Below are 25,258 nucleotides of genomic sequence, written 5' to 3'. Positions count from 1 at the left end.
CCCCCTCTCTCTCTTTTTCTCTCGAGCCTCGCCGTTCGACGACCGTCCCTGTTATCTCCGTCCGTCTATCATAACTTCCCTCCTTCAGCTTCGCTTCGCCTGCCCTCGCGTTTTTTTTTCTTCACTCTCCGTCTCTCGATCTCGCGCCCGACCTCCTAATATCGCATCGGGGTCAGTTTCCGAATTTATTGAGTACTTAAGAGCGCGGTCGAGAGCGGTCCGACTAATTTGTAGCGAGGGTAGAGGGGTCGCGGGCTAATGAACTTATTATTAGATTTTTGGAATAGCTGCCTGCCAACGACTCTTGATCGGCCGACCGGTCGGCGCGAGAATGTGTTCGCGCGCGCGCGTTTTCTGGGTCAGAGCTGTCAGGACCGAAGACCGATCAATTATATTAATAAGTCGTGCAGTCGGTCGCTCCATCTTCCGCTTTTTGTCCCGGCCACGCCGACGTTTGGACAGCCATTTGCCACGCGAGGATAGCGAGGAATCCTACTAGGGCGATATATTTTAAAATACACTACACACACACACACACACGTGCATGTACACTGTGCATGCGCCGTGATCATCAATAGCGCCGCAGGGCCAACGATAATTAACAGGGAGATCTGCCGGTGTCGCCCACGCCTAATTAAAACTTCATTATACATACATAATGAAGCTCTTAGCCGGTCCTTTAATTTCCCGTGGTTACGATGTCACGGGAAAAACGAGATCATCTTTGCAGAGACAAAAGATCTCGCGCGCACCGTCGGCTCGTGGAGATGTGTTGTCGATGTTGGGGGGGGGGGTTGTGTTCTCTTAATTTTGAGAATTTTCATCACGTAAATTTTTATATCCGAACCATCTCGGCATTTTTTGTCATACCATTGATTAGATATACGATTGGAAAATATTTCTCTCGAGGATATCAAAGAATCGACAAATAGAATTTTCTTCTGAGATTTCGTGGCGTTTTTCAAGAATTCGAATCCCCGTCTTTTCATCTTTTCATTGTAACTTGACTTTTGCCGAGACTGAGAACTGCAGGTACTCTCTCGAACCGTGTGAAAGAATTTCCCGGACATCAGGAGTAGGGTTGAGCAAAAGAAAATAATCTCGAGATAGCTTTAACAGCGACACAACGTGCGATCGAGTCAAGATCGAGTTTCTAATATCTCACTAAAAGCCGAAAAGATTGATTGTTATGACGTGATCTGTCATTGGGGATGGACAAATGAGTGATAACTGTTGATATCATGAGCAACGGGTTAGAATTACGCTGGCGATCCCGTTGAGTAAAATTTCTTTTAACTGTCCACGATAAATGCGTTGTCATACTTCATAGTTAAAAATGTCGCAGCAATTTACTATCGATTCTCGTCTAATTATACGTAAATTTGCACGGACGTTACTTGCACCTTCTTCGAAATGATAAATTTTTATGTTATTTAGTGATTTCTCTCTCTGCCCCTCGTTTAAATTCGATTCGTTAGTAATGCGCTTGAGGTTCACGGAGAGGCCGACTAGAAGCAAATAATAGAGAGATTCATGAATATGTAGGACTCCGTTGCCTGTTGGCGGATACGCCTGTGCCAAGAACTTTTCGAGATACGAATGAGGCTGTGAATCTCACTTTCGTTCGTGTCAATTATGTTCACGGTCACATCAAAGCCTGATATTTTTCCCGAGAGAGAGTAAAAGTCTCCATTACTGAGGCCGACCCTATTACCAACACAACTTAATTTTTTTAATAAATTATAAATAATAAGATGGTTGAAAATAGTACGATGAATTTTTTTCTGAAAATTTAAAGCATTAGCATTCATGTCGTATATAGTTTACCAGATATTAAACTGAAGCTCGGTAATATCCTCACTGAACTTTTAAGAAAGCTCGGTAATTTACGCAACGTTACTTCCGAATAATAAGAGAAAAAGAATTCGTTACTGTAAATATCCGGAAAAATCACAATATTGTAATTAATGTCTAAATATTGATGCGAAATAATACGAATATCTGAAAAAACGAATGATAAAATGAACTTTTTATTGATACATTCAATCAGGATATATTCTTCTAACCTCGGCAATGGAGTTCTTTGTCCTAAATGACGTGCTTGCGTTCAAAGACACGTAATAATTATTCCTGTCATTTATAATTGACGGTTCTGCGTGTGATAAGTAGTGATGCTAAAACGTCCTCCGGGCAGATTAAAGAGGATAATAGACCCGACCGATCAAATTATATACTCTTACTCGATTAATGCGTCTGCATCTCATGCTATTATGAGACAACAATGCTTTTGTTACATGACAATACACGATTCTTCATGCATCATTGACGTGTCTGTTGCAGGAGTTCACAAATGCTGGCATCAAATATGAGAAGATCGCTATACCGGGAAGGAAGGTACCGCCTATGGATATAATCAAACAGTGAGTATATATATCTGTGCAAATAACTTTTATTTTATCGACGAATTTTGGAAAAACCGCGAAACAGACGGCGAACGATTTGAGCGGTAAACGTCAGAAAGAATTTCACGCGCGATTGAATTCAACAATGAAAAGACGTACATACACAATTGCAGCATCGTCACACGGCGACGACACGTGCGTTAGCTCCTTCGTCTAGACACGATACGACATTTATGTACTGACCCGGCGAATAGAATAGATAAATGAACGGATCGTACGAAGGCGGAGGCTTCGGTGACGTAGCGCAACACGGCAACATATATTACGCTCATGCGAAGTGAGCGAATCTGCCATTAAACTGCGGCGGATGCCGCCAGCGATTCAACCGACTCGCTGAAGCACGCGTGCATGACACGGCGCGAGCTTCTTCTTCTTCGGATCTCTACGAGTCTCGTGTTAACCTCTGGCTTAATACCAGCCGTATTTCACATTTACTGTTCCCTTCTCGCGACGATCGATCGTCGATCGCCGCCTCGTGCGATTCGCGTAGCGCGTAGTGACAGCCGGTTAATCGTCCGCCCGCAAACCATACGTCAACCTAACAAGGAAGGCAACGTGCGCCGTTTTTCGGATCCTCCGGAGCGTCCGGAGAGAGAAACAGTATGAAAAAGAGAGTGAGAGAGAGGGATTGAGAGAAAGAAACGGGCGAATATCGCGTCAGGAATTTATCGCTCGCCTGCCTTCCGCTTCCCCGATATTTTCGTCCGTTAATTTAGGTCGTAAAGCGCGCGCTATACAGCGAATCGTGTTACATCGTTCGGAATATCTCGGCTGATACCGGCGTCGAGTAATGAGTTTTGTTACGATCGACCTTGCGCGATGAGTCCGGTATCGCGACACCATCGGGCTATCGCGACGATTTTCGTCGCATTCCACTTCAGTCATTCGCCACGGAGAGCGACGACGCGACTTTCGCGCTTAATAGCGCTGCGCGGTCTCGCAAATGGGGAGAATTAGTTGTCGATGTCTCTTTTGACATCTTCACGGAGAAAGGTAAGATTTTGCAGCGAAATCATCGTTGCTGCTGCATATTTGTTGCGACAGTGATAAAATTCATTCGGCCAAATTAACGAATTATTCGTAATTACAGCGGAAACAATGTCGTTGCCAGGGTAGATAAACTCACCTGTGTGAACTTGTCCTTAGGTCGTATTAATTTCCTGTTAGAACAGAAGATACAGGTGTGTATATATATGATTCTTTCTAATTTGTTCTTATAGAAAAAAAATAATTTGATTTAGTAAAATGATCCAGTGAATGGGACTTTCCATGCCAGCTAATAAAGCCGCGAGGGATCATGTGATTTAGACGCATTGCACGAAATTACTAAATTCTCCCCGTCATCGTCGGCCATCCGATGGCCGTCGGATAGCCGGAAGGGGCGCGATGAAATTCTCGAAATTCCGACGACAATGCCGACGAGTGTGTCCGAGATAACATCCCCGTTCCTCGTACTTCGCCCGTGCGGGATGGGCGACGCGCGTTAACCTTTGTACGGCGCCATCGCGCACACGTGTGTGGCTCTTCTCCTCTTCCGAATGGTGCATGCAAAACAGTCTGACGGGGTCCGGTCAGCCGACTAATTAACTGCAATAAACGTCCAATGATTTACCGAACATTGTGCGCCGCGCGCATACTCCGCTCGTCTTCCGCTTCCTTCTCTCTCTCTCTCTCGCTCTCTCTCTCTCTCTCTCTCTCTCTCTTTCTCCTTCCCGCGTTATCATGCGCGTGCGGGTGATATCTCTAAATACTATATGTCCGAGTAATGTGTAAAGACCGCGCATTATACGGCCGAGGAAGACTAATGCTCGAGTGCCGTAATTAGCGGCGATTTCTTACGATGTATAAAAACTATTTGTTATTGCGGCAATAAAGGTATTAATTATCGCGTCGGAGGAGCGTCCGGCAACGGAGAAATATGAAGACGTTCCCACGGCGATATCCGACGCGGTTACCGCTCGCGGCGGGCGCGCTACTAAAAACATTTTCGTAAGTGCGTCGCGCGAAAAAGGTGACACGCGCGGCACGCACTTAACGACGTCGCGCCGGATTTTTCGCTACCGGCGTTAAATATACTATTTCTTTCGCACGGCCGGACCGGCGGGCGGCAGCAATAAATATACCGAGGTATTTCCTTAACGCACGCAACGGGGACAACGTTGAGCGATTCGCCGAGTCGAGGGTCAAAGCACGACCTTTCCGCGATCGTCCGGCTCCTCCGTTCTCTATCCATCTCTCTCGCGGTCGTCGATCGGCCGGCACAAAGGACGCGGCCCGATTTGTATAATTCGAGGATAAAACGGTGATTCGCATCAACGGTTAATAGCCGGCAGGAATGTGAATAGCCTATCGCGGAACCGCCCGCGTCTGGTCCCGGCCGCTCTTTTGTTGATCTCTTTAAGCGAGAGACCTGATGGCTTTGTGGCTCGGCTGTTGCGCACGACGTGTAATTAACTGCATCCTTGATAGGATCGAATCGGTTACCGGCGCGCGCTGCCGCGGTCGAAAACGAGGGAGAACGAGAGAATGAGAGAGAGAGAGAGATAGCGAGCTCGCGCGCACGGAGTCAAAGGTGAAAACTAGGCGCCACTTAATATCCTAGATATCCTTGAACTCCAGCGAAAGCGCGGAGGTGGATAGAAAACAAGGAGAGGCTAAACCAACATAGACGCGCCGCCGTGCTAACCGCAGAAGGTGAAGACGCCTTCCGCGTCGATCTCTCTCCTTCCTTCCCGCTTCCTTCTCGTCGGGTTTATCCTACTTGGAGGTCGCGGTATCGACGGGATTTATCAGGCAGTAACGTTGACTTACACTGGCCAGGATTTCTCATCCGCACGCCTCCTCTCGCGGTCGTCGCGCGGACGTTATCCGGCAGATCGAAGGTGTTGATCCTTTGCCTCAAGGATACCTACACGCGAGAGCGGCGGTCTACGAAACGTCGCCGAAGATAGCTTTACCGCGCGCTTCACCGACATTCGCTGCCACTTAAAAATGTCATTCGGAAGGTAAACGACGTTTCCTTGTTTCCTTGTTTCGCGGCGCCGCGTATATACTCAGGATTCGCGGCCGGCGATTAAAGGAGAGAACTCCGCGCGAGAAGAGAACGAGGGAGAGGAAGGAGCGCGTCCGTGTTCGCGAAGCCTTAAAATTCGACGCGGTTAATTGCGCGCCTCGGATGCCCGAGCGACTGAGTTCACGGCAACAAGTGTGTCCTGCGCGTTTATCCGGGATAATCGATTCACCCGCCCGGCCGGATCAGCGAGGGGATAATGCGGCCGAATTATCGGATTATCGAATTATCGATCTGACGTTTCTTCGGAGATGCGACATCTCATTACAGTCGCGGATTATCGTTGAAATTGAGACCGCCGTACCCAATCGCGTGATCCTTAACAATGATATAAGATTCGTTGAAAATGAAAACGCATTTCATCAGATTACAGCGGGGAAAAAGTGCCGCCGTTCAAGTAATATTTACTCGGCCCGAGTGAAACGGTTACTCCAGTACTCTTTGGTAAATCTTTACTAAATGCAAAAATATCATCGACTATATTCCCGACCGAAATTTCATCGTTGAGCAGTTACTTAGTATTTAGCTACGAATTAACTAGCGCGTCAAGTGTGGCATCGCCACCACCCCGTGCGAGGTAGACAAGCAGCGGACTTTCCGCGACGGTGACCGCATTCACCGTGAACGCGGGCTAGCTGCCGGCGATAATCGCGACGATAGCGGCTCGTTAGTCGCGTGCGGATCGAGCAGTTCCACGTGGGACGCGATGTTAATTAAAACGTAAGTAAGCGCGTGCAACGCGAGCTTGATGCACGCCGCGGACTGTGGAACCGCCGGAGAGCAGCCTCCGCGTTGGCATCGGGTTCCTCCGGCATAGGCCGCGCACAGGGGCCGATTTATGCTGCGGCCAGCTGTATTCATCAACGTTGTCAACTCCTCTCCACCTCGTCCTCGTGCACCATCTCTCCTCCACCTCCGAGGCACCGTACTGTCGTTCTCCTTAGCGGTGCCTCTCTCTATTCTTCGCCGGCTTCTCACGTTCGTGCTTCGTCACGTACACCGACGAGATAGATCTGGTAACCTCGCTGCTCCTTTCGCCTCGTCTTCTCTATCTATCGCGCGTGTCTCGATACCGTCCGCGAGATTCTCTTCGACATGTCGGTTACACGCGTCGCGGTGAGAAGAGCGATCGGCCCGAAATTCAATTTGTAGTTTGACCGGGAAGCCGGCTTGCGTGGAATGACTTCGACGATGTGATACTCAATCGAAGCGTCGTCGTGTTATTTTTATAAAGACGAAATCGCGTCCAAATGAGATCGGGTGGAAGTGTGGGAGGGATCTACGAGGAACGGCTTGAACTCGAGAGACATCGTCGTCTAACGTGATCGGATCCGGTAATTCACCACGGATTCGTTTCGATTATATCATAGGATTTACTACGGTGTTACGACGATCTGATTAAATACGGGGTCGAGGGAATGTACACGAAACGTTATTCCTCGTGAGCTCGAGACACGCGCGAGTGCGCGGAGGACGTGGGTGTACGTGGGGCGCTTCGCACCGAAGACGTCTTTATTCGCGGACACGTCGAACATAGGTTTCCACGTGTTCCTCTGTCTTGTATTGCGGGACACCGCATATATATTCTGCGAGAGAAAGAGCGCAAGGGGAGTATCCCTTTCACTGTACTTAGAGAGCGTCGGAGGGCACATTTGAGAAAGCCCGAAAAAGCCTCGTATCCGTCTGCGAACAAATTTTATTTACTCCCCTCCCTCTCTCTCTCTCTCTCTCTCGCGAGAAACGTAGATAGTCATTTTTCTCCGATAACCTATAACGATCGTTAACGCTTCGATGTTGAGACTAAAGTACCTCGCGATAGTTCCCGCGAATCCAACGAGGAACTTGCGTCTCTCCGCCGATGAAAGGAGGCGCACGAGGCAATCTCGGGCGAGCGCACGAACGTAAATGCCGGCGACGTTTCTCTCTCGGAGAGAGATCGTCGATGAGTTCCTTTCGCGCTCCGGGCGGACCCATCTCAAACATTCTGACGTGCGGCGTACCTCGGACCGAGGCGCGCCGCGTGGAAAGCACGCGGGAGAGCCGCGTTTTGGCAAGTGATTGTGGGTGGTAAGCGCGCCTTGCGCTGCTCCGCATGCGTGCGTGCGTGCCTTCGCGTTCTCTCCCATGCGCATAATGGTCCGGCCGCGCGTGCTTCATATTTCCGGTGCCGTTAATTCGGCGGAGCCGAGAACTCGACGACGACGATGCTGCCGCTGCGGCTACAAGTCGTCCTCGAGAAGCGAGATCTCCGCTCACCTCTCTTTGTTCTCTCCACCTTGGCAGCGTCTCGGCATCGGGACGACGAGGAAACGCGTCTCGCGTCTCACGCTCGGGACCACCCGGGCGACCGCTTCATTACGTAAATTCGCCACCACGGCGCGTCCTCACCGTCTGCGCGTGCCCGTTTTGTCCGTGCACGCGCCGCCGTCGTCTCCCGTTCTCCGACGTGTGGCAATAGTGCAAAGGCGACTCCGAGCGCGAAATACCGACGTGACGCCTCCTACTGAGGACTCGTCGAGCCGATCGACCGTCCTCGGCCGCAGACGATCATGCACGGGTGTACGGGACGTGGCAGTTCCCACCTTGATATCAAGTAGTCTTCTGCTCGATGAGATTTCGAACCAGTTATTCGGATATTTACATGATAAAGGAAACCTTTTGTATCTGCATTAAAATTGGTCCTTGTTAAAATTTTGCTGTTACATTTTTTTATATACTCCGTGTATTAATTTAACATATTGTGTTTGTGTGTTATCTCAATATTTTGTATTGAGTCAATTTTATTCAACATGTATAAGCGTTAATAATACATTTTATATTTTAATATTGATTAATATGTCATTGATATTAATTTTGTGTTAGCTTTTGACGTAAAGTTTGTGTTACTTTTCAACATATTTACCTTGTGTTTAATTAACAGAAAAATTTGCGTGAACCGTTTCAGATACATGAAATGTGTTAAATTTAACATAAAATTTTTTGCTCCGTAGGATGCAAAATTATTCAGTGTTCATCGTCAATCTCGAGAAGACAGAAAAGTCTGAGTTTCTCGGTCAATTTTGACAGGACTTTATTTTAAGAAGGATGTGACTTTGATTTTAATCACCAAGATATATCCTCGCGATTATTGTAAATCTTACTGATAAATTTCCGCGATTATGAGAAGGAATTAACCACATTGTACGACGAGGATATAGTCGTATCTTTGAATTTGAGCGGATTTAAAAGTTTCCACGCGCTTTATATGATGACAAATTGCGCACTTGGGGAATGGAATGACCGTGAAAACATGCGCGCACCGAGCGGCTGCTATATAGCCGTCGCCTTCCGTATACGCGACTCTGATTGAGAAACAGTCAGCCTGAGTGTTTGCCCAGTACTTCTACGATATCTTCGGGGTTCCGGGATCCGTGTGCTGGGAGTATAACCATACAAACATCGGATAACCGTTCACCTACCTACGGCCGCGTGGTCCATGCATTAAACATTCTCAAACACGGGCGATCTCACCGCGTCCCGCGATGCCACCTTCGCTCGTCGGCCCGCGTGCAGCTCACGTGAGAATGATTCGCGCTCGTGAATTACGACGAGCGCCAAATAAGCCGTTTCTAGCCGGTTCTAATTAAATGTCGCGTCACGTGCACCGCGTACTGATGATGCGCCTTTATATCTGCCGAGGAAATAGAATTCGCGTGTTGGCGATTTTGCATTTTGTAGTTTACAAAATGCTAGACAATGCTGCGATTTTTCGCAGTTCTATAGGCTTCGATTAAATTCTGACTCGCTGCGTGGAAAAAAAAGTTTGACTGAATTTACTAGACAGTGAGCGAACCAAATGCGTTTTAGCTGAAGAAAACAGAATTTCTGGTTTTCATAGCCCAAATTCGGTTTTTGTAACAAGAAATTGTTTCCTTCAACCAGAACGCGTTTGGTTCGTTCTCTCTCTCTGTTCGGTCAATTCAACTAAACATTTTTTTCCATGTACCAAATACACGAGCTACCGACAAGACAAGCACGTGGTTGAAGCGATGCTTCCTTTCTTCGGGAAGAATAATAATTTTGTTACAGTTGTAAGCTCGCGTTTCATCGCGGATAGAATGCGTATGAATTATTCTATCGAAGGTTCTCCCCTCTTCGCCTTCTTGTCTGAATGTGGGGCAACGAAAGGAAGATTGATGCAAAGTGCAAACATGGGTAAAAATGGAAGAAAACGAATTTATGGGCGGAAAGAAGGGCAGCCAAGACTGCCCGGGGCGGTAGGAAAGCTCCAGATCTCAGCTCCGAACCTGATGACCGTGTACTTGCTCGAGGAGCTCGATGCGTTTTCAGAAATGCCGGAACTTAATCTAACTCGCCAGGAAATGTATCAGCTTCACGCTGAAAGCGCGATACGTGGCATATCAAATGCGCCTCGCGATACCGCAAATAACGAAACGCTGAACGACTTACTCTCAAACATTTCCCGCAAGGAGTGATCCTAGTCATTCGGGGATACTGTCTCATTATCGATGAAGGTTGCATCGGGGCTCGCGTGCGTTCCAATCTGTACGTCCCGGGAACAGCGTTCGCCTCGGGGAGGTAAGCAGAATGCTCCATCAAGCCGCTAATTCGTTGCATCATTTCCATCGTGGAATCTACAAAAATACGCCGCTTATCCAACGGACGAAATTCGAGCATTTGAATGCGACGCGTGTCGATCGCGAGACAACTTACATCCCGTATCTTCTTCCTCGTCTAGCTCTTCGATATCCGATGTGATGGCGTCAACTAAAGGACGAAAGTCGCAAAACAAATTATTTCAGTCAACACTTGTATATACTTTTAATCTTGATCTTAATCAAATTTTGCAATTACGGAGATGCTGTGCTACTCATTATTCGATTCGATTTACCTGGTCGTGGCTTGTGTTGCATATTTTATATTATTATTATTATACGTTACTATATATTATGTATTAGTATATATGTTGTATGTATGATTAAATATTGATGGTATACGATATATTATAATTATACCTACAGGATGAATCATGCAATGTATTGTTGTTAAGTCTATACAGAGTACTTACAATCGATTCGTCGTGGAACAATGGCTACACCTGTAAGATTTCGTCTGCGCTGCCTAGCTCTCACAGAAATGCTACGCGAAAGGGGACTTTGATAGTCTTGTCTCATAGTTCTCTGTGGTATCGAGGAAATTTCTGGCACGGGCCTCGTTGTCTCGTATCGCGTCGATGTGCGCCATTCTGGCAGAGATGCTCTGAAATTTAGACTTTCGATATATCTTCGACGAATCGGATCAAATTCTCGCAAATCTTCGATCGCAAAGATGCTGCGTAAAGAGAAAGCTCGAGCGCGATGAATTATTTGTAGGTTACATACGCTGTCTCGAAATCCGAAAAGGCTGTATGATATTCTTCTGAGACCGGATTAGTATCGTCGCAGGTGCACATAGTTATTGAATTCATGGTTGATGACGGACACTTGTAATTTTGAAAATATCGCCGAAGAGATTCGAAGGTTCAAAGATATCGGGACGTTTGCAGATTTTATTTACATCGTGACGTCTATCGATCACTGACTATCGATTGTCTCTTTCATCTTCCTTTACGCTATGAAGCAATTCGCTCGCACGAATTCCTCGCGTATCGCTTGGACTTTAGTTCGAATTACCTTTTACTTGTCTTTTTAGACTATTCCTTACATTCTTTATTTTTATACAGAAAAAAATGCTAGAATCAAATAAACGTAATAATCTGTTTTTCAGTCTAAGTTAATTTTAAATCAAGTCAATTTTAAAAGTAAAATTTTTATCAGTTTATCGTTTATAGTTTTATCAGTAAGTGCAGGTAACAACAACGTTTTCTGCTTCGTCACTTAATTCGGATCAGGTAAATATCACTTAAACGGCAGCACTTTTTTTTCGGTGTCCGTTTTCAGCCGGTCAAAATCCGCCGGGATGAAAAATCGATCGCTCGATGGGGCTTCGAGGTGTGTATCCGATAATGAATGCGCGTTCGCGTGTCTCGGGAAATCTAAACGTCGCAGTGTATTTATTTGTCATCGTCTCGTCGAATGTCAATTCGTAACTTGATAACCATTAAGTTTAAGTAATAGCGCTGTTCTCCGGGACGGTGATCGAGTTTTTAGATAAGGCGCCGTTACGCAATCGGCCCGTCTTCACCGCTCGGAACACGATCGTGATCTCACAGTGAAGTCTCACATGCACGCACGCGCGCACGCAACGGACGCGAGCGGACACGTAGTACGGTGGGCGCGTGCGAAGGACCACACACCGTGCGATATTCAAATGAACACCACTTACGGCCGACAATCGCGCTGCCATAAACGTTGTCGTTTCGCGGTTTCACGGGCGCGTCTCCTTATTCGTCCTTATTCCGGCTGGGGTCCGCCGAGGGCGTTCGTCACGGTGTGATTTTCACGGTTTGCGCAAAACCACGGAATTATTGGCGGCGTTATCTCGATTTCAGGCCCTCAATTAGCGACGGAGTCGCCGCCTAGACTCGAGAGGATTGTAAAAAGCGTGTTCCATTAACACCTCTCGCTTCGTGCCGCGCACATCGCACGACGTTCCGCGACGTATAATAACTGTTCCACGCCGCCTGCGTGCAGCGTGATTTGAATTTAAAATCACGCCGAAGTATCACAGCCGACGTGTAGGAAGGAAGTAAATTTATGTAATGGTAGTTGTGAACTCGCTAATACGGCTGAATTAAATGGTTAACAGCTCGTCCGCCAATGAGGGCCGAAGTGTCGCAGTTACTTCGCGCGATAATCGCAAGCTAAAACAAACGTAACTTATTATTTTATTTTTTTAATTATATTTTATAACTTGTTCAATTTTACAAAAGCCTTTGATAGAAATTGGTTATGGTTATTCAATATCTTTTATTGCATTAATTAAAATATAAGGATGACACGATCTCTCCGAATCGAATTTCCTTCATCCTTGGATCAAGTCTCCCAGAATAGAGGACACTTGATTTCGGTTGTTTTCCTAAAATATAAGTTACTCTAAGAATTGTTATGACTTTTTAATTTGGTCAATATGGGGTTAGATATGCTATTAAAATATCTATGATATTAGCATAAGAATATTTAATTTTCCTTTAATTTTTGGAGACATTCGACGAAATCAAAAGAGGGGAATCAAAAGTGCCTCCAGATTCTCCTATGTGAATTGCGCGGAAGAAACGATGTCCGGATCGATTTCTCCCGTCGCCGAAATTCGCGAAGTATGACGGATCAAAAACGGACGCGACGGAGCGGGCTCGCCGAATTGGAATTCGGATTTCGGACCGACTTGCGACCTTCCGTGCATCGATACGAGATAAATGATAGTCCTCGTTATCGAGTAAAAAAGTAAGCGCGCGGTGAAATCTATGCAATCGCGGCGGGCAACGCGGGTAAAATATTCCTGGAAGAAGTTCGCCATTGATGGATGACTGGTTTTATAAATATTGATGGCCGTTCCATTCCCCCGTACGTGGCCGGGTCAGAGCTTTTGATTTTGATTTTCCTACGAGGACGCCGCTCGAAAATCTGATCATCGCGTTGATTACATCGACGATGATGATGGTTAGGATGATTATGACCATGGCGATGATGACGAAGCTGGTTCTCGATATATCGGGTTCTCTGAGAGGAATTCCTTCCTACTGGGCGGGGTGCGAAACGCGCCGTGTACAACGACACCTCCGCCTCGAATCTGTAATTCAAATCCGTAAGTCAAATTAATTTAACTCTCGTCATTTTTCACGCTTCGGCGGCGCGGCGCCGCGCCGCGGCACGCGGAGCCCCGGCAGCTATCTTTCGATATTTCATTCCGGAGAAGGCCGTGCCCACTCTTTCTCCCCCTCCCCCCTCGTGATAGATGCATTTCTCCGTGATTGTGCTGTCACGCTCTCGAAACGAGAAAGACGCGCCACGAATATTTCAAATATTATAAATGCATGGCGGCGGAAGGGCGAATGACAGCGACGTCGACGTCGAGCATCGTTACCCCGCTACCGAGGAAATTTTCATTTTATTCACCTCCGACGCGCTGACCTCGGCAGACGGTGCTGTAACGCGGCGTACATCAGGCAAATCTGCCGTATTACACGTGCGTCGATCGCGATACGATCGTTGTTGCGACCCGCGAGAGAACGCATCCCCTTTACATGCGGACGACTCGCTGACGGCGGCGTGCGCGGATGTTTACGGCTCGATCTTGCCGGGGCACGTTAGCACACCCCCTTCCGAAACGAGACGCTCCTATTTCGAGAGTCATTATGAGGCTGAGAGGGCTTCGCAGGTTATAAATATCTCCCGCCTTATAACACATCGATATTGAACGGTGGTCGGGAGCGAGTCGCGGCGAGTCGTGAATGAGTTAGTGCTTATAATCGCGTTAGACTAATCGGTGTGCTGTAGGGAGTCCGCTTCGGAGTTGAAAGGGACCAAAGGCACTAAAACGCTCCTATTAAGCCCCCCAATAGACCGCCACAATTGGGCCACCCAATCCCCGTACAATAACGAGCGCAGTAACTTTCCGGGGAATCAAGTCTATATCGCGGCCGGCCTCTCGTGAAGGGGAAATCGAAACGATTTCACGCTTGTCATTTCCTTCGGAGCCAAACGTTGACGCATTCTCCCGAAATTTGTTTTCGGAACCGCGCGCGTGAACCACAGTTGTCGATGAATTGTGGAAAGAAAAGAGGAACGCTTCCCAGCGATTCGATAATTATCGGGTTGGTGCAAAAGCTTGTTCCGCTTTTCAATCAGTTCTTTGTTTAGAAATCCCGGCATTTCTACGAGCACGTGATCATGCAGCTACATGGAGAAAAAGGATTTCTTTGGATTTAATAAAATTCCTTTAATTGGATCAAATTTGCTTCTTGGAACAGAGCAAGCAAATGTTTAATTCGACAAATAAGATTGTTTGATCTCTCAGGCAATAAATATCTTCACGTCAAATAATATATTTCTTTCATATTTTCATTCGAACGTTACAATGGTTGTCACGGTCAATAAATTATTTATGTTAGAAAGTTATATTAGGGAACTTTTTTATTTTAGTGGAACAATATTTAATGTATAGTGAAGTAAATTTCTTTATTGGAGACGAAATATTCTTTCCACTAAATAATAATGTTCTGTTCTCTACTAAACAACATGGTTTATTCGGGCGAAACATTTTCATTCAAACAAGATGATATTAATTATTCGACATTAAATTACGTCGTTTATATTAAACGAACCCAAGTTAAATAAACACGTACGAATCCAGAGGAATCATTTTTCTCTTGCGTACCAGAAGGCAAGTCATCGAACAAATCGGTGAGTACTTAAAATTGATTGATCGTATCTTGAAATAAATCAACGTTACATATATTTTATTATTAAAGAACGGGGCGAACTTTTGCATCATCTCAATATACAGCGGCCGTGTGCGCTTTAATGTCGGCGTAAAACATTAGGCTGCTGTTAATTCGACGAATCGATACCGCGTCGGCATGAATTATCGCGTGAGAGCGACGCGACGCCGATGTTCCACCTTGCACGGCACAGTCGGAGTGTTCCCCGAATTTCGTAGGAACAGAAAGGGGGAATGAACACCACGCGCCATAATTTACTGAGCAGACGAGGAAGAGTACAGGCTTAATCCGTTAATAAGTCNCCCCCCCCCGCAATCGGTAGTGAAGGAAGAGAGACTCGATCTGATGCATGGCCGCACCCCCGTAAATTATTATAAGCGCGCCACGCGATCTCCGAATCTTGCGAACTTTCGGGGATCTCGCTCTTTCCCGCGCGCTCCGTTTCTCTGCCGTCTCCTTTTGTCCTATAGATCACGAGGAAGCCGCCGCTAAGTTCACGGTAAAGTTTATAGCAGACAAAAGGGGAAATGTGTTACCCCGCTGAAAAATCACCGCGGCCGCGGCTATTATTAATCCGGCGCGGCGGGTACACGGGGGCGCGTGTTGCGGACGTGTTTTCATGACATAATTCGGAATCGATTTAACTTCTTAGCGCCCCTCGTGACGCGTAAAGGACTCCTCGTGCTCGCCCGTACTCGCCCGTAACTCAGGACGCGCAACGTCCCGGACTCTTAAGTCTCATTACCATACTCCTTCGTTTGCCGGCGCTCCTGCATACCTATTACATAGCTATTACACCGGCGGTTTGCTCGACCGGTTACCGGTTACCTGAATATTTATTTAGCCGATTACTTTTTTCATCGACTCCATGGAAATTCGATCGCCGTCGCGCTGGCTGCCCCGCGAAATTACGGACGAACAAATAAAGGCAAGCGAGCGCGCGCGCTTCTCCTCAAAGGCGGCGCTGTTATTACGCATGCTTATAATGTTACGTCGCGCGTACGTTTGAGATGTTAATTATATCATTTAGCCGAGATGAATAATTACACTCCCGTGTAAATAATTAGGCAGCGAGGAGGAATGTTAATGCACGGTAATAAGTTACTTTACGAACTGGCTGTTATTGAAACAACAACAACAAACGCGCTACCGTTGAACACACGTTTAGCAGAATTGATTTAGCTGGCTCCGGTCATGTGAAATTTCACAAGTACGGATTGATCGTCGATGAGAGTAACGTATTGTTCTCTCGTACAGTGACAAGTGTCTTTCTCTCTCTTGAAAACCAAAAAAAAATAGGATTGCGAATCAAAATATAGACACTGTTACTTTGTCAAAATTATAAATATTTTTGCTCTCTTTCCTTGCAGATTCTTTAAAGTGATGGATGATTTCATGTCAACATGCGATAAAGGTGAGTTTCCATTATGTCATATTGTATTCGGTGTACATTATGCCTGAATCGTGATAACAGATTTCCTGAACTTTCCAAGTCGAAGTAACTTCAATGCATTTACCAACTCGCCTTGGACGAGTGCGCAACGCCTCGCATTGACAATTTGTAAGACTCATGTCTGATCGGCGCCAACTAAAACACGTCAGGTTTGACGTTAGGAGATAGTTTTTAAGAAACTCCGCGTCGACATACGTACAGAGGAGAAAAAGTGCTGCTTTCAAGTAAATAGTAATACTTCTTAACAAATTTTTACTTGGATCAAGCATTTCTTGATCCAAGTAAATCTATTTTCCGAGTATATTATCCAAGTAAAATATTTACTTGACCCAAGTGAAATTTACTTAATTCAAATAAAAATTTGCTGAGAAGTGTCGGAGTTAACGTGTATTTTAATCTAGCACTTTCCTTCTGTGTGTAAATCGTGCACAGAAAATAACACGAAACAACGCCAAATTCGACTTCCGTCGAGGAACGTCGTCCGTAGGAAACCACGTTTGTACAAGACTATTGATTGCGACTGTACGAGCTCATCCCTCCCTAATTTACTCCCTCGATCACGGCTTGGTCGTGTTGGTACATTGCGGGAACGAATGTAGAATAGCCGGTGGTCATTTTATTCGGTTGTCCGTCGCTGTCCGGCTTCTGTACTTCGGATGGGAACGACAGCGACGATCGAAAACGAATCCGACCAGAATTCGAGGAGCGAAGGATCGCCCACGCACGAAGTACACACATGCACACCGGGGCGTTGTTAATTATCTACCGCCGTTTATCAAGCAGTAGAGAGGAAAGTTCCCTTGAGCGTTTCTCCTTCTCCCTCTATCTTCTCGCTTCTCTCCCTTCATCCGCGTCGTCGCGTTCTTTCTTTTCTTCTCTTCCACGCGTATAACCTCGCGTCCTTGTTTCTCTCTCTCTCTCTCTCTCTCTCTTTTTCTCTCTCTATTTTTTTTTTCATGCCAAACGACCGGTCATATCTGTTAGGATGCATCGGGGATCGAGACGCCTACAATTTAAGAATCGAGCTTCGGTCGCCGGTTTATTTCGAAATACCTTACGTCCCGCAAGCCTAGGATTTACCGGCCCCCAGGGTTCGACACACTCTCTCGAATGATAGCGAATTCCCAAATAATATTCGAAATGTCGGAATTTATTCAGCAGACAGAACTGCTTTAAACATGCCAGCGAGATCCGGGCCGTTTTAAACTTTCCTCGGTATCTCTCGGGATCTTAAAGGTTTCGTGGAACTTTGCAAAATGCGAAATGTAACTGCGGCGGCGGACCCGTCCGTCGAAATTGCGCGTTCCGTTTACGTTATTGCGGCTTGCGACTCTCGAATTTGTACGTTGGGAGACCCACGGAGAGACTCACGAATCAACGGACCCGAACTAGCGGGAGGCAAGAGCGGATCCGAAAGCGGAGCGAGTCGAGGCGCATTCCAAGGCAAAAGAAGCCGCATCGTCGTCCATCCGTCGAGCCACCACTTAACATTTATCAATACCGTTTCATCCGGTGTCCAACACGCCAAGACGCCGTATGATCTTACAACCGAAATGTTCGCGTTCATTCATCTCGACCTTCCTTCTTCTTGAATCTTGGAATCCGACACGACGTAACTCCATTCGTACGTGTGCCCCAGTTTCTTCTCTTTCAATTTCCCGAATCTAATGCAATTCGTTACATTCTCCAGTAGAAGAAAAACCGCCCGGACGGCTATTTAATTATTCTCGAGACCGACGGTTCCACGCGGAAAAAAGAATTAGCTCCCACTAAGCTAAAAACTAGCTGTCTATATAATACAACTGAAATTCAGTTACCAGACCAGATAACATCGAGATATCGTAAAGGCGTCTTTTACATTTGAAGGACATCTTTTGGATATACGGGTTGTTCGGTCTAGTTTAACCGTGGGAGTTGATTCTCTTTTTACGTGTACAACAATAATCATAGCTGTGTACGGCTATAGTTATAAGAATTAGCTTCCACAGCTAGAAACTTTCTAATAAGTCTTTCTAGGTAATTCCCTTTTCCCTAAGCAGTCGTGACATCTCGAAAGCGTCCGGCGAGCCGCTCGTATTTTTTCGCGCAAGCTCGCAGATTGATATTCGCTTTCGATGCGCGAGAAGTCGTTCCTCCGCTTCCTCCTCTTCTCACGAAACACCCCGTTCGCACGACCCGCGAGACGCGCGTCGCGCCCGAACTTGGACCGTTCGATTGATTTAAGACGGCAGTAATCGCCGGCCCGAAAAGCTTTTCTCGCGCGTTCTCCGCGGTAACGCGCCGGCGATATTTTCGTGTTTATGTACGCGCACAGTCGGACGTTAACGTTCTTCCCCCGGTTCAGCAGCTCTTACATATATCTCCGACGGGCTCCTCCGCGATCTCTCGCGCTACTAGAGAGGAGCCCGGGCTCTCTTGTGGGCGCGAGGCGACCGGGATCTCCACCAGGGGCTATTTGAGCCGACGTACCTCTCGCGTATATATCATATTGCCACATTCACCACGTCGCTTCGGGTCGTACTTGCCGACTACTCCGGTAGCTCCGAAAACCAACCTTCACGTCGCACGTGGGGAGTGGCACGTGAACAATTCCAGGTGCTACCTCCTGCCTCTTTTATTCCCTCGTCGGCGATATCTCGGGGGCACGGACGAAAACAATATTTGCATGCGACCGCCCACCCTCCGTCCATCAGCACGCACGAGCGACGCTCTCTCCATCTCGGCCAGAGCCCGTCTTCCCGTCTCTGTTTGAAACGTCACGAGCTGAAGCTCATTACGAATAGAAAACTCGTTACGTCGAGGTGCTCTACTTCTGTACTCGCAGAAATAACGTAAGGAGGAAAAATGTTCGGTGAGACGTCTATGTGCGCGCGCTACCGCGAATCTCGAGTCGGTCGAGTCGTGAACGCAGCCCGAAGCACGTGCACGGGTTTATGTGTGATAAAGGGGGACCTTGCTGGGGATTGTGACGTACGGTGATTATTTTTGAGCTTCCTTTCTTCGAAGGTATTCTCGCACGTTTCCAGCGAGTTCAATCTGCACTAGTTCACGAAATAGATTATATTCTTCTGAAAGGTGGGCTAACGATATCTTCGAAACGAAATTTCGAATGAAGATGCGATTCTTTTCAATATGTCGAACGAGATCCATCGTGGCGCGTGGTTCGTCTATACACTTTCTTGATGATTAATTTCTAACTATCGGTTTGTTTTTAAATTTGACAAACGTAAAAATCACTCGAGTGTCTCGTGCCCTTTTTGTCTCGCCTCTTTTACCGAATCAAAAAAAAATTATCGTATCTCTTTTTATATTGGCTTATAATGTAAATTTGAAGTGACTGTACTTTTACGAACGATTACAACACCGATATTTCGAATTGATCGTGGGCTCATTCGTAATTGATGATATTGCTGATTATACAAGGCCGATTTTCGACCGACCAGTATTATTATCACCGTCATACTTTGGCTCCCGTTGAGCAATGTTTGATTTCGCTTGCCGAGCAGCGGGTGTCCGGAGAGATCTTCGTAATATCTTTCTGGTCGTTGTAATTCCACACCAATACCGTAATACCGTACATACACATGTCTCAAGTGCCAATTCGTGAATTTCGCGTCTTCGAATGTCTTTTGCTCGAAAGATCTTCGATAACTGAAATTCCACACGGGAGGCTCCTTCGCCTTTCTCTCGTCGTTTAATTGAATCAAAATTCGATTGAATCAAAATTACGTGCCATTGTCCGACAGGGATTTAATGCACGATTCTGAAACACGTAATTTTTTACGAAAATTTACGCGACTCGTGAAAATGTTGGAAGAGGATGATGTTTCAAAGTTAAAAAATATAGTTAATGGTAGAAAGGTTTCAACGTGTATTTTTCGAACGAGTTTCGCAATGCGTCCGTATCCAATGGGAAAATGACTAAAACACGATTGTCCTATCTGAGGAATATTTCTCCCTGCGTACAACGGACGCGTTCCGTGAGGCTCTAAGTAAAATATTGCGATTTTCTGCCGCCGACTGTATACAGGTATCAATGTGCATCGAAGAAATCGTAAGCCGACAATCTCCCGGGAGATCGGTTTACATGTTAACGTAAACGCGCTCCACGGGGGTGCCAGATTCACATTAGATGCCGACGTGTTCTGGGAAGATCCTCCATCCGCTGCGAGACGTAAGTCTCCGGCGTATGCAGAAGCCGAGATGACCTCGTGATACATATCCGACGTGGAACAAGCTCACCACGTCTCGCACGTATCGTCTCTCGTACGTGCACATGCTAAAATGTCGAATTACAACTACAATGGCGCGTATCTCCGGCCTATTTCGTGCAACTATTATTACCCGTGACTGTGTTATCCGTCGCCGATCGGTCGTAATTCGGTCAGCGTTTATTGATGCATCGACTTAACACGTTCATTGCCAAGCTGAAAATTGTAATTTCGTATTTTTTTAATTTTTTAATTTAGTTTTTATTGTGCTCGAAATAAGTTAATATATTATTTATATGCTTTTATTATTATGTACTCTAAATATCTATTACGCGATAACGCGTGATCGGCCGTTTGATGAAAACTCGCATCACGCGATATCGCGTGATTGGCAATGAACGTGTTAATCCGACGATCGCGTGCGAATATCGTGAGGAAAAAAGTTTCCGTTCGTCATTAGAATTATATGAATTTTCCCGCAAGCTGTTTGCGACGCAGCGATGCCGCGCTAATGTGCCGTAAAATTCAGCTCCCGTCGGTTTGCGAGAATGATTGAAATCTTACCGGCAAAATAAATCCACAGCAATGTGTTGTGCGTATCGTGTATGTGCGTCTCGATATCGAAATTTCACGAGCTACTCGGTTTATACGCGCCTCGGGGATTCGCAGTCAGTCTTTTTTCACGTCGTTATTCTTCCATACATGATAACCCAAGAGGGGGAGGGGAGAGGGAAGCGAAGAAATAACTTTTACGCTCGAGACCGGTAACGCGTCGCTCATTCGCATACCTTTATCTTAATACTTTTCCAGAGGATACTATGTTAGATCCGCGAGATATCTCCGCGGTCAACAGTTTTATTTTATTAGGCCGTTTGTCACGGATTTCCCGCGGAAAATCTTATCGCGCAGCCGCCGGCCATGCATTTCGAGCCTCTCGTATATTTGCATTATTGTCCTTCGCCAAGTCGTACGGTGTATATGTATATCGTGCTTGTCTACCCCCGCCGGTGGATGGAGAAGAGAAGAAGGGAATAATAACTCGCGCGCGGTATCTCGTATCCAAGATACTGATATACTCCCCGCGCGATTAAGCGGCTCGCAGAGGTCAAACGGCGTATCGCATGACCCGCGATGGGCCACTTAATTCACACTGAAAGCCGAGGTAAGGAGGTACGAAGTGCCTCTAAAGTACTCGGTACTTATCCTCCGCTCGTTCGCGCTTCGCTGAAAACGAGAGAAGACTCGTTCGCGAGGAAGGGGGAAGGTCGGTCGTGGGGGACCGAGGAGGAGGATGCAGAAGAAGAAGGAGCAGCAGCAGCAGCGAGCGAGAAGGAGAAGAAGAAGAAAGAGAGAGGCGGCGGTAGACGCGCTTCGATCATTATACTGGTCAACTACTCTCATTAAGGGTTGGCCCCTTACGAAAATGCCGCCGCGACCGTAGCCACGTAGTCACGAGAATCGTCGCGGATTCGTCGCAGCTTTTGCCGGTAATTTGCGGTAATATTATAATCAGCCCCTTGCTGGGCCCGAAGAGGTGCCGACCCCCACGCCCCGGGCCGAATTGATGACCCGTGGAATCGTACGTCTTGCACCGCACGTAGCGCCTGCCCTTATTGGGCACCTCTCTCGCAAGCGAGTATCCCTCCTTCGTCTGCGGTCCTCCACGGCGCCGTTGATGTCTCGAAAATGTTCCCGAGATACCGATCGCGCTCGCGCGTCCCGCCGACTGGATTCTCTCATCCGCGTCGCCGCATAATTACTTTATCGGTTACGTTACTCCATTACTTACGAAAGCCCCTTAAAGGAGCCAAGCATGCACGTACACGCGGAAACTCTCCGCCGAGCGCGCGCGCGGATACCGAATTTACAGAGTCACCGGGCCTCCTTATTTTACGATAATTAAGGTAGTAATGTAAAATGAGTTCTTTTAAGAATTCGTTGAAACTTGCGCTACGCGTAGATTTTAATATGACACGCTCGAACGAACGTCGTACCAAAGGATGCGCCAATTTTCTGTTGCAGATGAACTTATCGGCGTCCATTGCACACATGGTGTTAACCGTACTGGGTATTTGATTTGCAGGTCAGTTTATCAGCGGGTCTATATCAGACCGCTTCGAAAATGTTTGCCGGTCAATTCTCTCAGATACTTTGTTGTGGTGGTAGTGCGAAGATAATCATGCAGCGAGATAAACACAGTCGTCGTTATATCTCTCTTTCGACCATTTCTTCCGATCATTTCACTAACCGGTTTATACTTGCCTCGGGCGATCCAATCGGTTTCGGGGATTAAAACCTTTTGTCAAGTGTATTTTCTACATCGCCTCCATCGGTAGGATTTCATCTTTTTTTTATAAAATATTACGGAGACAACGCGAAATAGATGTAGTGGAGGAACGCTACCTGGGAAATACGAAGGATACGGTAGGACGGTATAACTTTGTTACAGGTATCTCATTCAGCAACTGGATTGGGAGCCTCAAGATTCCCTGAAAGGTAGGTCCTTGCGAAAAATTCCATTTTACGATATCACTTCGGCAGTCCTCTCGATCTTGTTAGATCTATTATTAACAAGGCAATTTTATATATAACTTTCCCGAATTTATACACAATCTCTCGACTGTACACATAATAATAATCGTTAAATATTAACAATTATCATCGGTAAAGTTGGAAACTGTGATTGCGCGGATTATAAGCGGATATTTCATTTTTCACGGACGTTTGTCGGAGAAATAGAACGTAGCAGGCTGTGATCGCGCGCAGATCCTTCCCTCTTTGTCACGCAGGACGCGTAAATGTAACCGTAAAATCGAATCTTCGCACTGCGCTTTATATGCATTGAGTTTCTACGTCTCATTCAGCAACTCATTCCTTTATAATCGTCTTCTTTATCATGCGTATTACATACTACACTCGAAGGTATTAATGAAAGATACAACGAACATTAAAATAGGTTAGTTGACAGTGACAGCCAGTGAGTCCCTATTACTATTACCATTTTTATCGGCGAACGGCTGTCGTCCAAATCAGATCTTCCGCTATTTGTGTTCAGCTTTCGGGGAGGCGCGCGGTTATCCAGTCGAGCGCCAGGTTTACCTCGCCGCGCTAAAGGAGGTCAAACGCGGCGAGAAGATCGACACGAGTAAGGTCGTCTTGCAGTTGACGAACATTACCGAGATTCCGAGCCCAATGAAGAAGAATACATTAAGGACACGCCCGATATTGAAGTCGCCGATGGGACCGCCGGGTTTCGCGATACCGCGTCGGGGTTCCGCAAACGGCGCACCGTATCCGCTGCCTCAGAGATTCGGTTTCGTGGGTCCACCGCCAGGATTCCGGCCTATGCCTCCGCCTGGCTTGCCCCCCTTACCGCCGCCTATGGGCCCACCACTCTACGGACCCAGACCGCTTAGGTAAGAACAATATTAGAGGAAGAGCACTGAAACGGACATACCATTTTATTTTTGGGCTCTAATACCCTTGCTGAAGGTGTAAAATTAAAATCTATGTGCAAACAAGAAGCTCATCTTTGCCAAAGTATATGGTAGTCTTATGAAAGTTATTACATATTTCCTTGCAGGTAACTATTATTTTATGCTAGTAACGCAACCGCTTTTGCAAAGAGAAACTGCCATTTCAGCTCCAACTATTGTATATAGTAGAAGAAGTTTTTATAATGTTCAGTAGAGTCTAGTTTATAATCGAGAAAAACATGAGTATGTCGGTTTACCACACCTATGTCAGTTTTGCTGTTTGTTCTCTAGAAGTAATAATGGTAAATTTATGTAACAACAAACGCGGTAATTATCGACGTGAATTCGACACGGAGTTTATCAGCTTTTTGCGAAACCGTCAGGAATATTAGACGGCGATTGCCGAAAATCGAAATTCCGATCCGATTTCACTTCGAGACGGACGCGATTGAGCGGGACGTATGACGACGAGCCACGTGTGTGTCGGATTATCCAGGTACGGGATGCCGATGCGTCCGGCGATGCCGACACCGCCCGGGCCGGGATTTCTGCTTCCTGGTTTCCCGATGCGTATGCCAGGACCGCCGAGGATGGCGGGTCCGCCGAGGTTACCGCCAGCCGGTCCCGCGGCTCGACAACCACCCCCGAAAATGCCACCGCCCCCGCCACCTCCGCCGCCGCCACCGTTGTCGAGGACGACCGTGAGCAAGCAGCTGCAGGCGCAGAAGAAGAAGCAGCAGATCAGAAACGGTATCATGGAGCGCGAGGTCGGGTTGCGCCTGAGGCGAAACGGCCCGGCCAGTAGCAGAATCATACCTAAGATGCACAAGGAGCAAGACTTCACCGTGGACACGTTCGAGGAGAATTTGCTGACGACCTCGGCCCCCGGCCGACGGTCGACACGGGGACGCTACAGTCAGGCCAAGTGACGACGTACTCGTTAGGTGCGCGATATATTACTTTAAACATTACGATATTTGGTGTATTCTCCGCGTTGCCGCCGAGTTCTCGCAGTTTCTACGTGCGCACCTAAACGCTCCCTGCGCGCCCGCCGTTTGTCGTGACGAACAATGACGAAACTTCACGCAACTCGGCCGAACGATTTCTCAGTTTCCAGACACAGCGAAGTTTCAAATAGACTCTGATTTGTAAGACTTCGCGTGCTGTAATCACGCCATATCTATCTCACTAACGATAATACATCCCC

General features: G+C 46.8%; 1 protein-coding gene across 1 annotated transcript in view; it reads left to right on the top strand.

The window, feature by feature from the left end:
* The window catches only part of LOC106748619 (protein enabled homolog), a 27,186-nt gene extending 1,934 nt beyond the window's left edge, over window positions 1-25,252 (top strand). Inside the window, exons 4-9 of the mRNA XM_014627320.1 lie at window positions 2,341-2,420; window positions 16,282-16,325; window positions 22,598-22,658; window positions 23,025-23,071; window positions 23,631-23,991; window positions 24,548-25,252. Of these exons, the coding sequence (XP_014482806.1) occupies window positions 2,404-2,420; window positions 16,282-16,325; window positions 22,598-22,658; window positions 23,025-23,071; window positions 23,631-23,991; window positions 24,548-24,980 (963 nt within the window). The 5' untranslated portion in view covers window positions 2,341-2,403 and the 3' untranslated portion in view covers window positions 24,981-25,252. The remainder of the gene's footprint in view (window positions 1-2,340; window positions 2,421-16,281; window positions 16,326-22,597; window positions 22,659-23,024; window positions 23,072-23,630; window positions 23,992-24,547) is intronic.
* Window positions 25,253-25,258: the final 6 nt, after the last annotated feature.

The sequence above is a fragment of the Dinoponera quadriceps genome, unplaced genomic scaffold, assembly GCF_001313825.1.
Source record: "Dinoponera quadriceps isolate SergipeBrazil2010 unplaced genomic scaffold, ASM131382v1 scaffold3035, whole genome shotgun sequence".
Classification (NCBI taxonomy): domain Eukaryota; kingdom Metazoa; phylum Arthropoda; class Insecta; order Hymenoptera; family Formicidae; genus Dinoponera; species Dinoponera quadriceps.
Note: the sequence above shows the minus strand (reverse complement) of the source record. Positions and strands in the feature narration are given on the sequence as shown.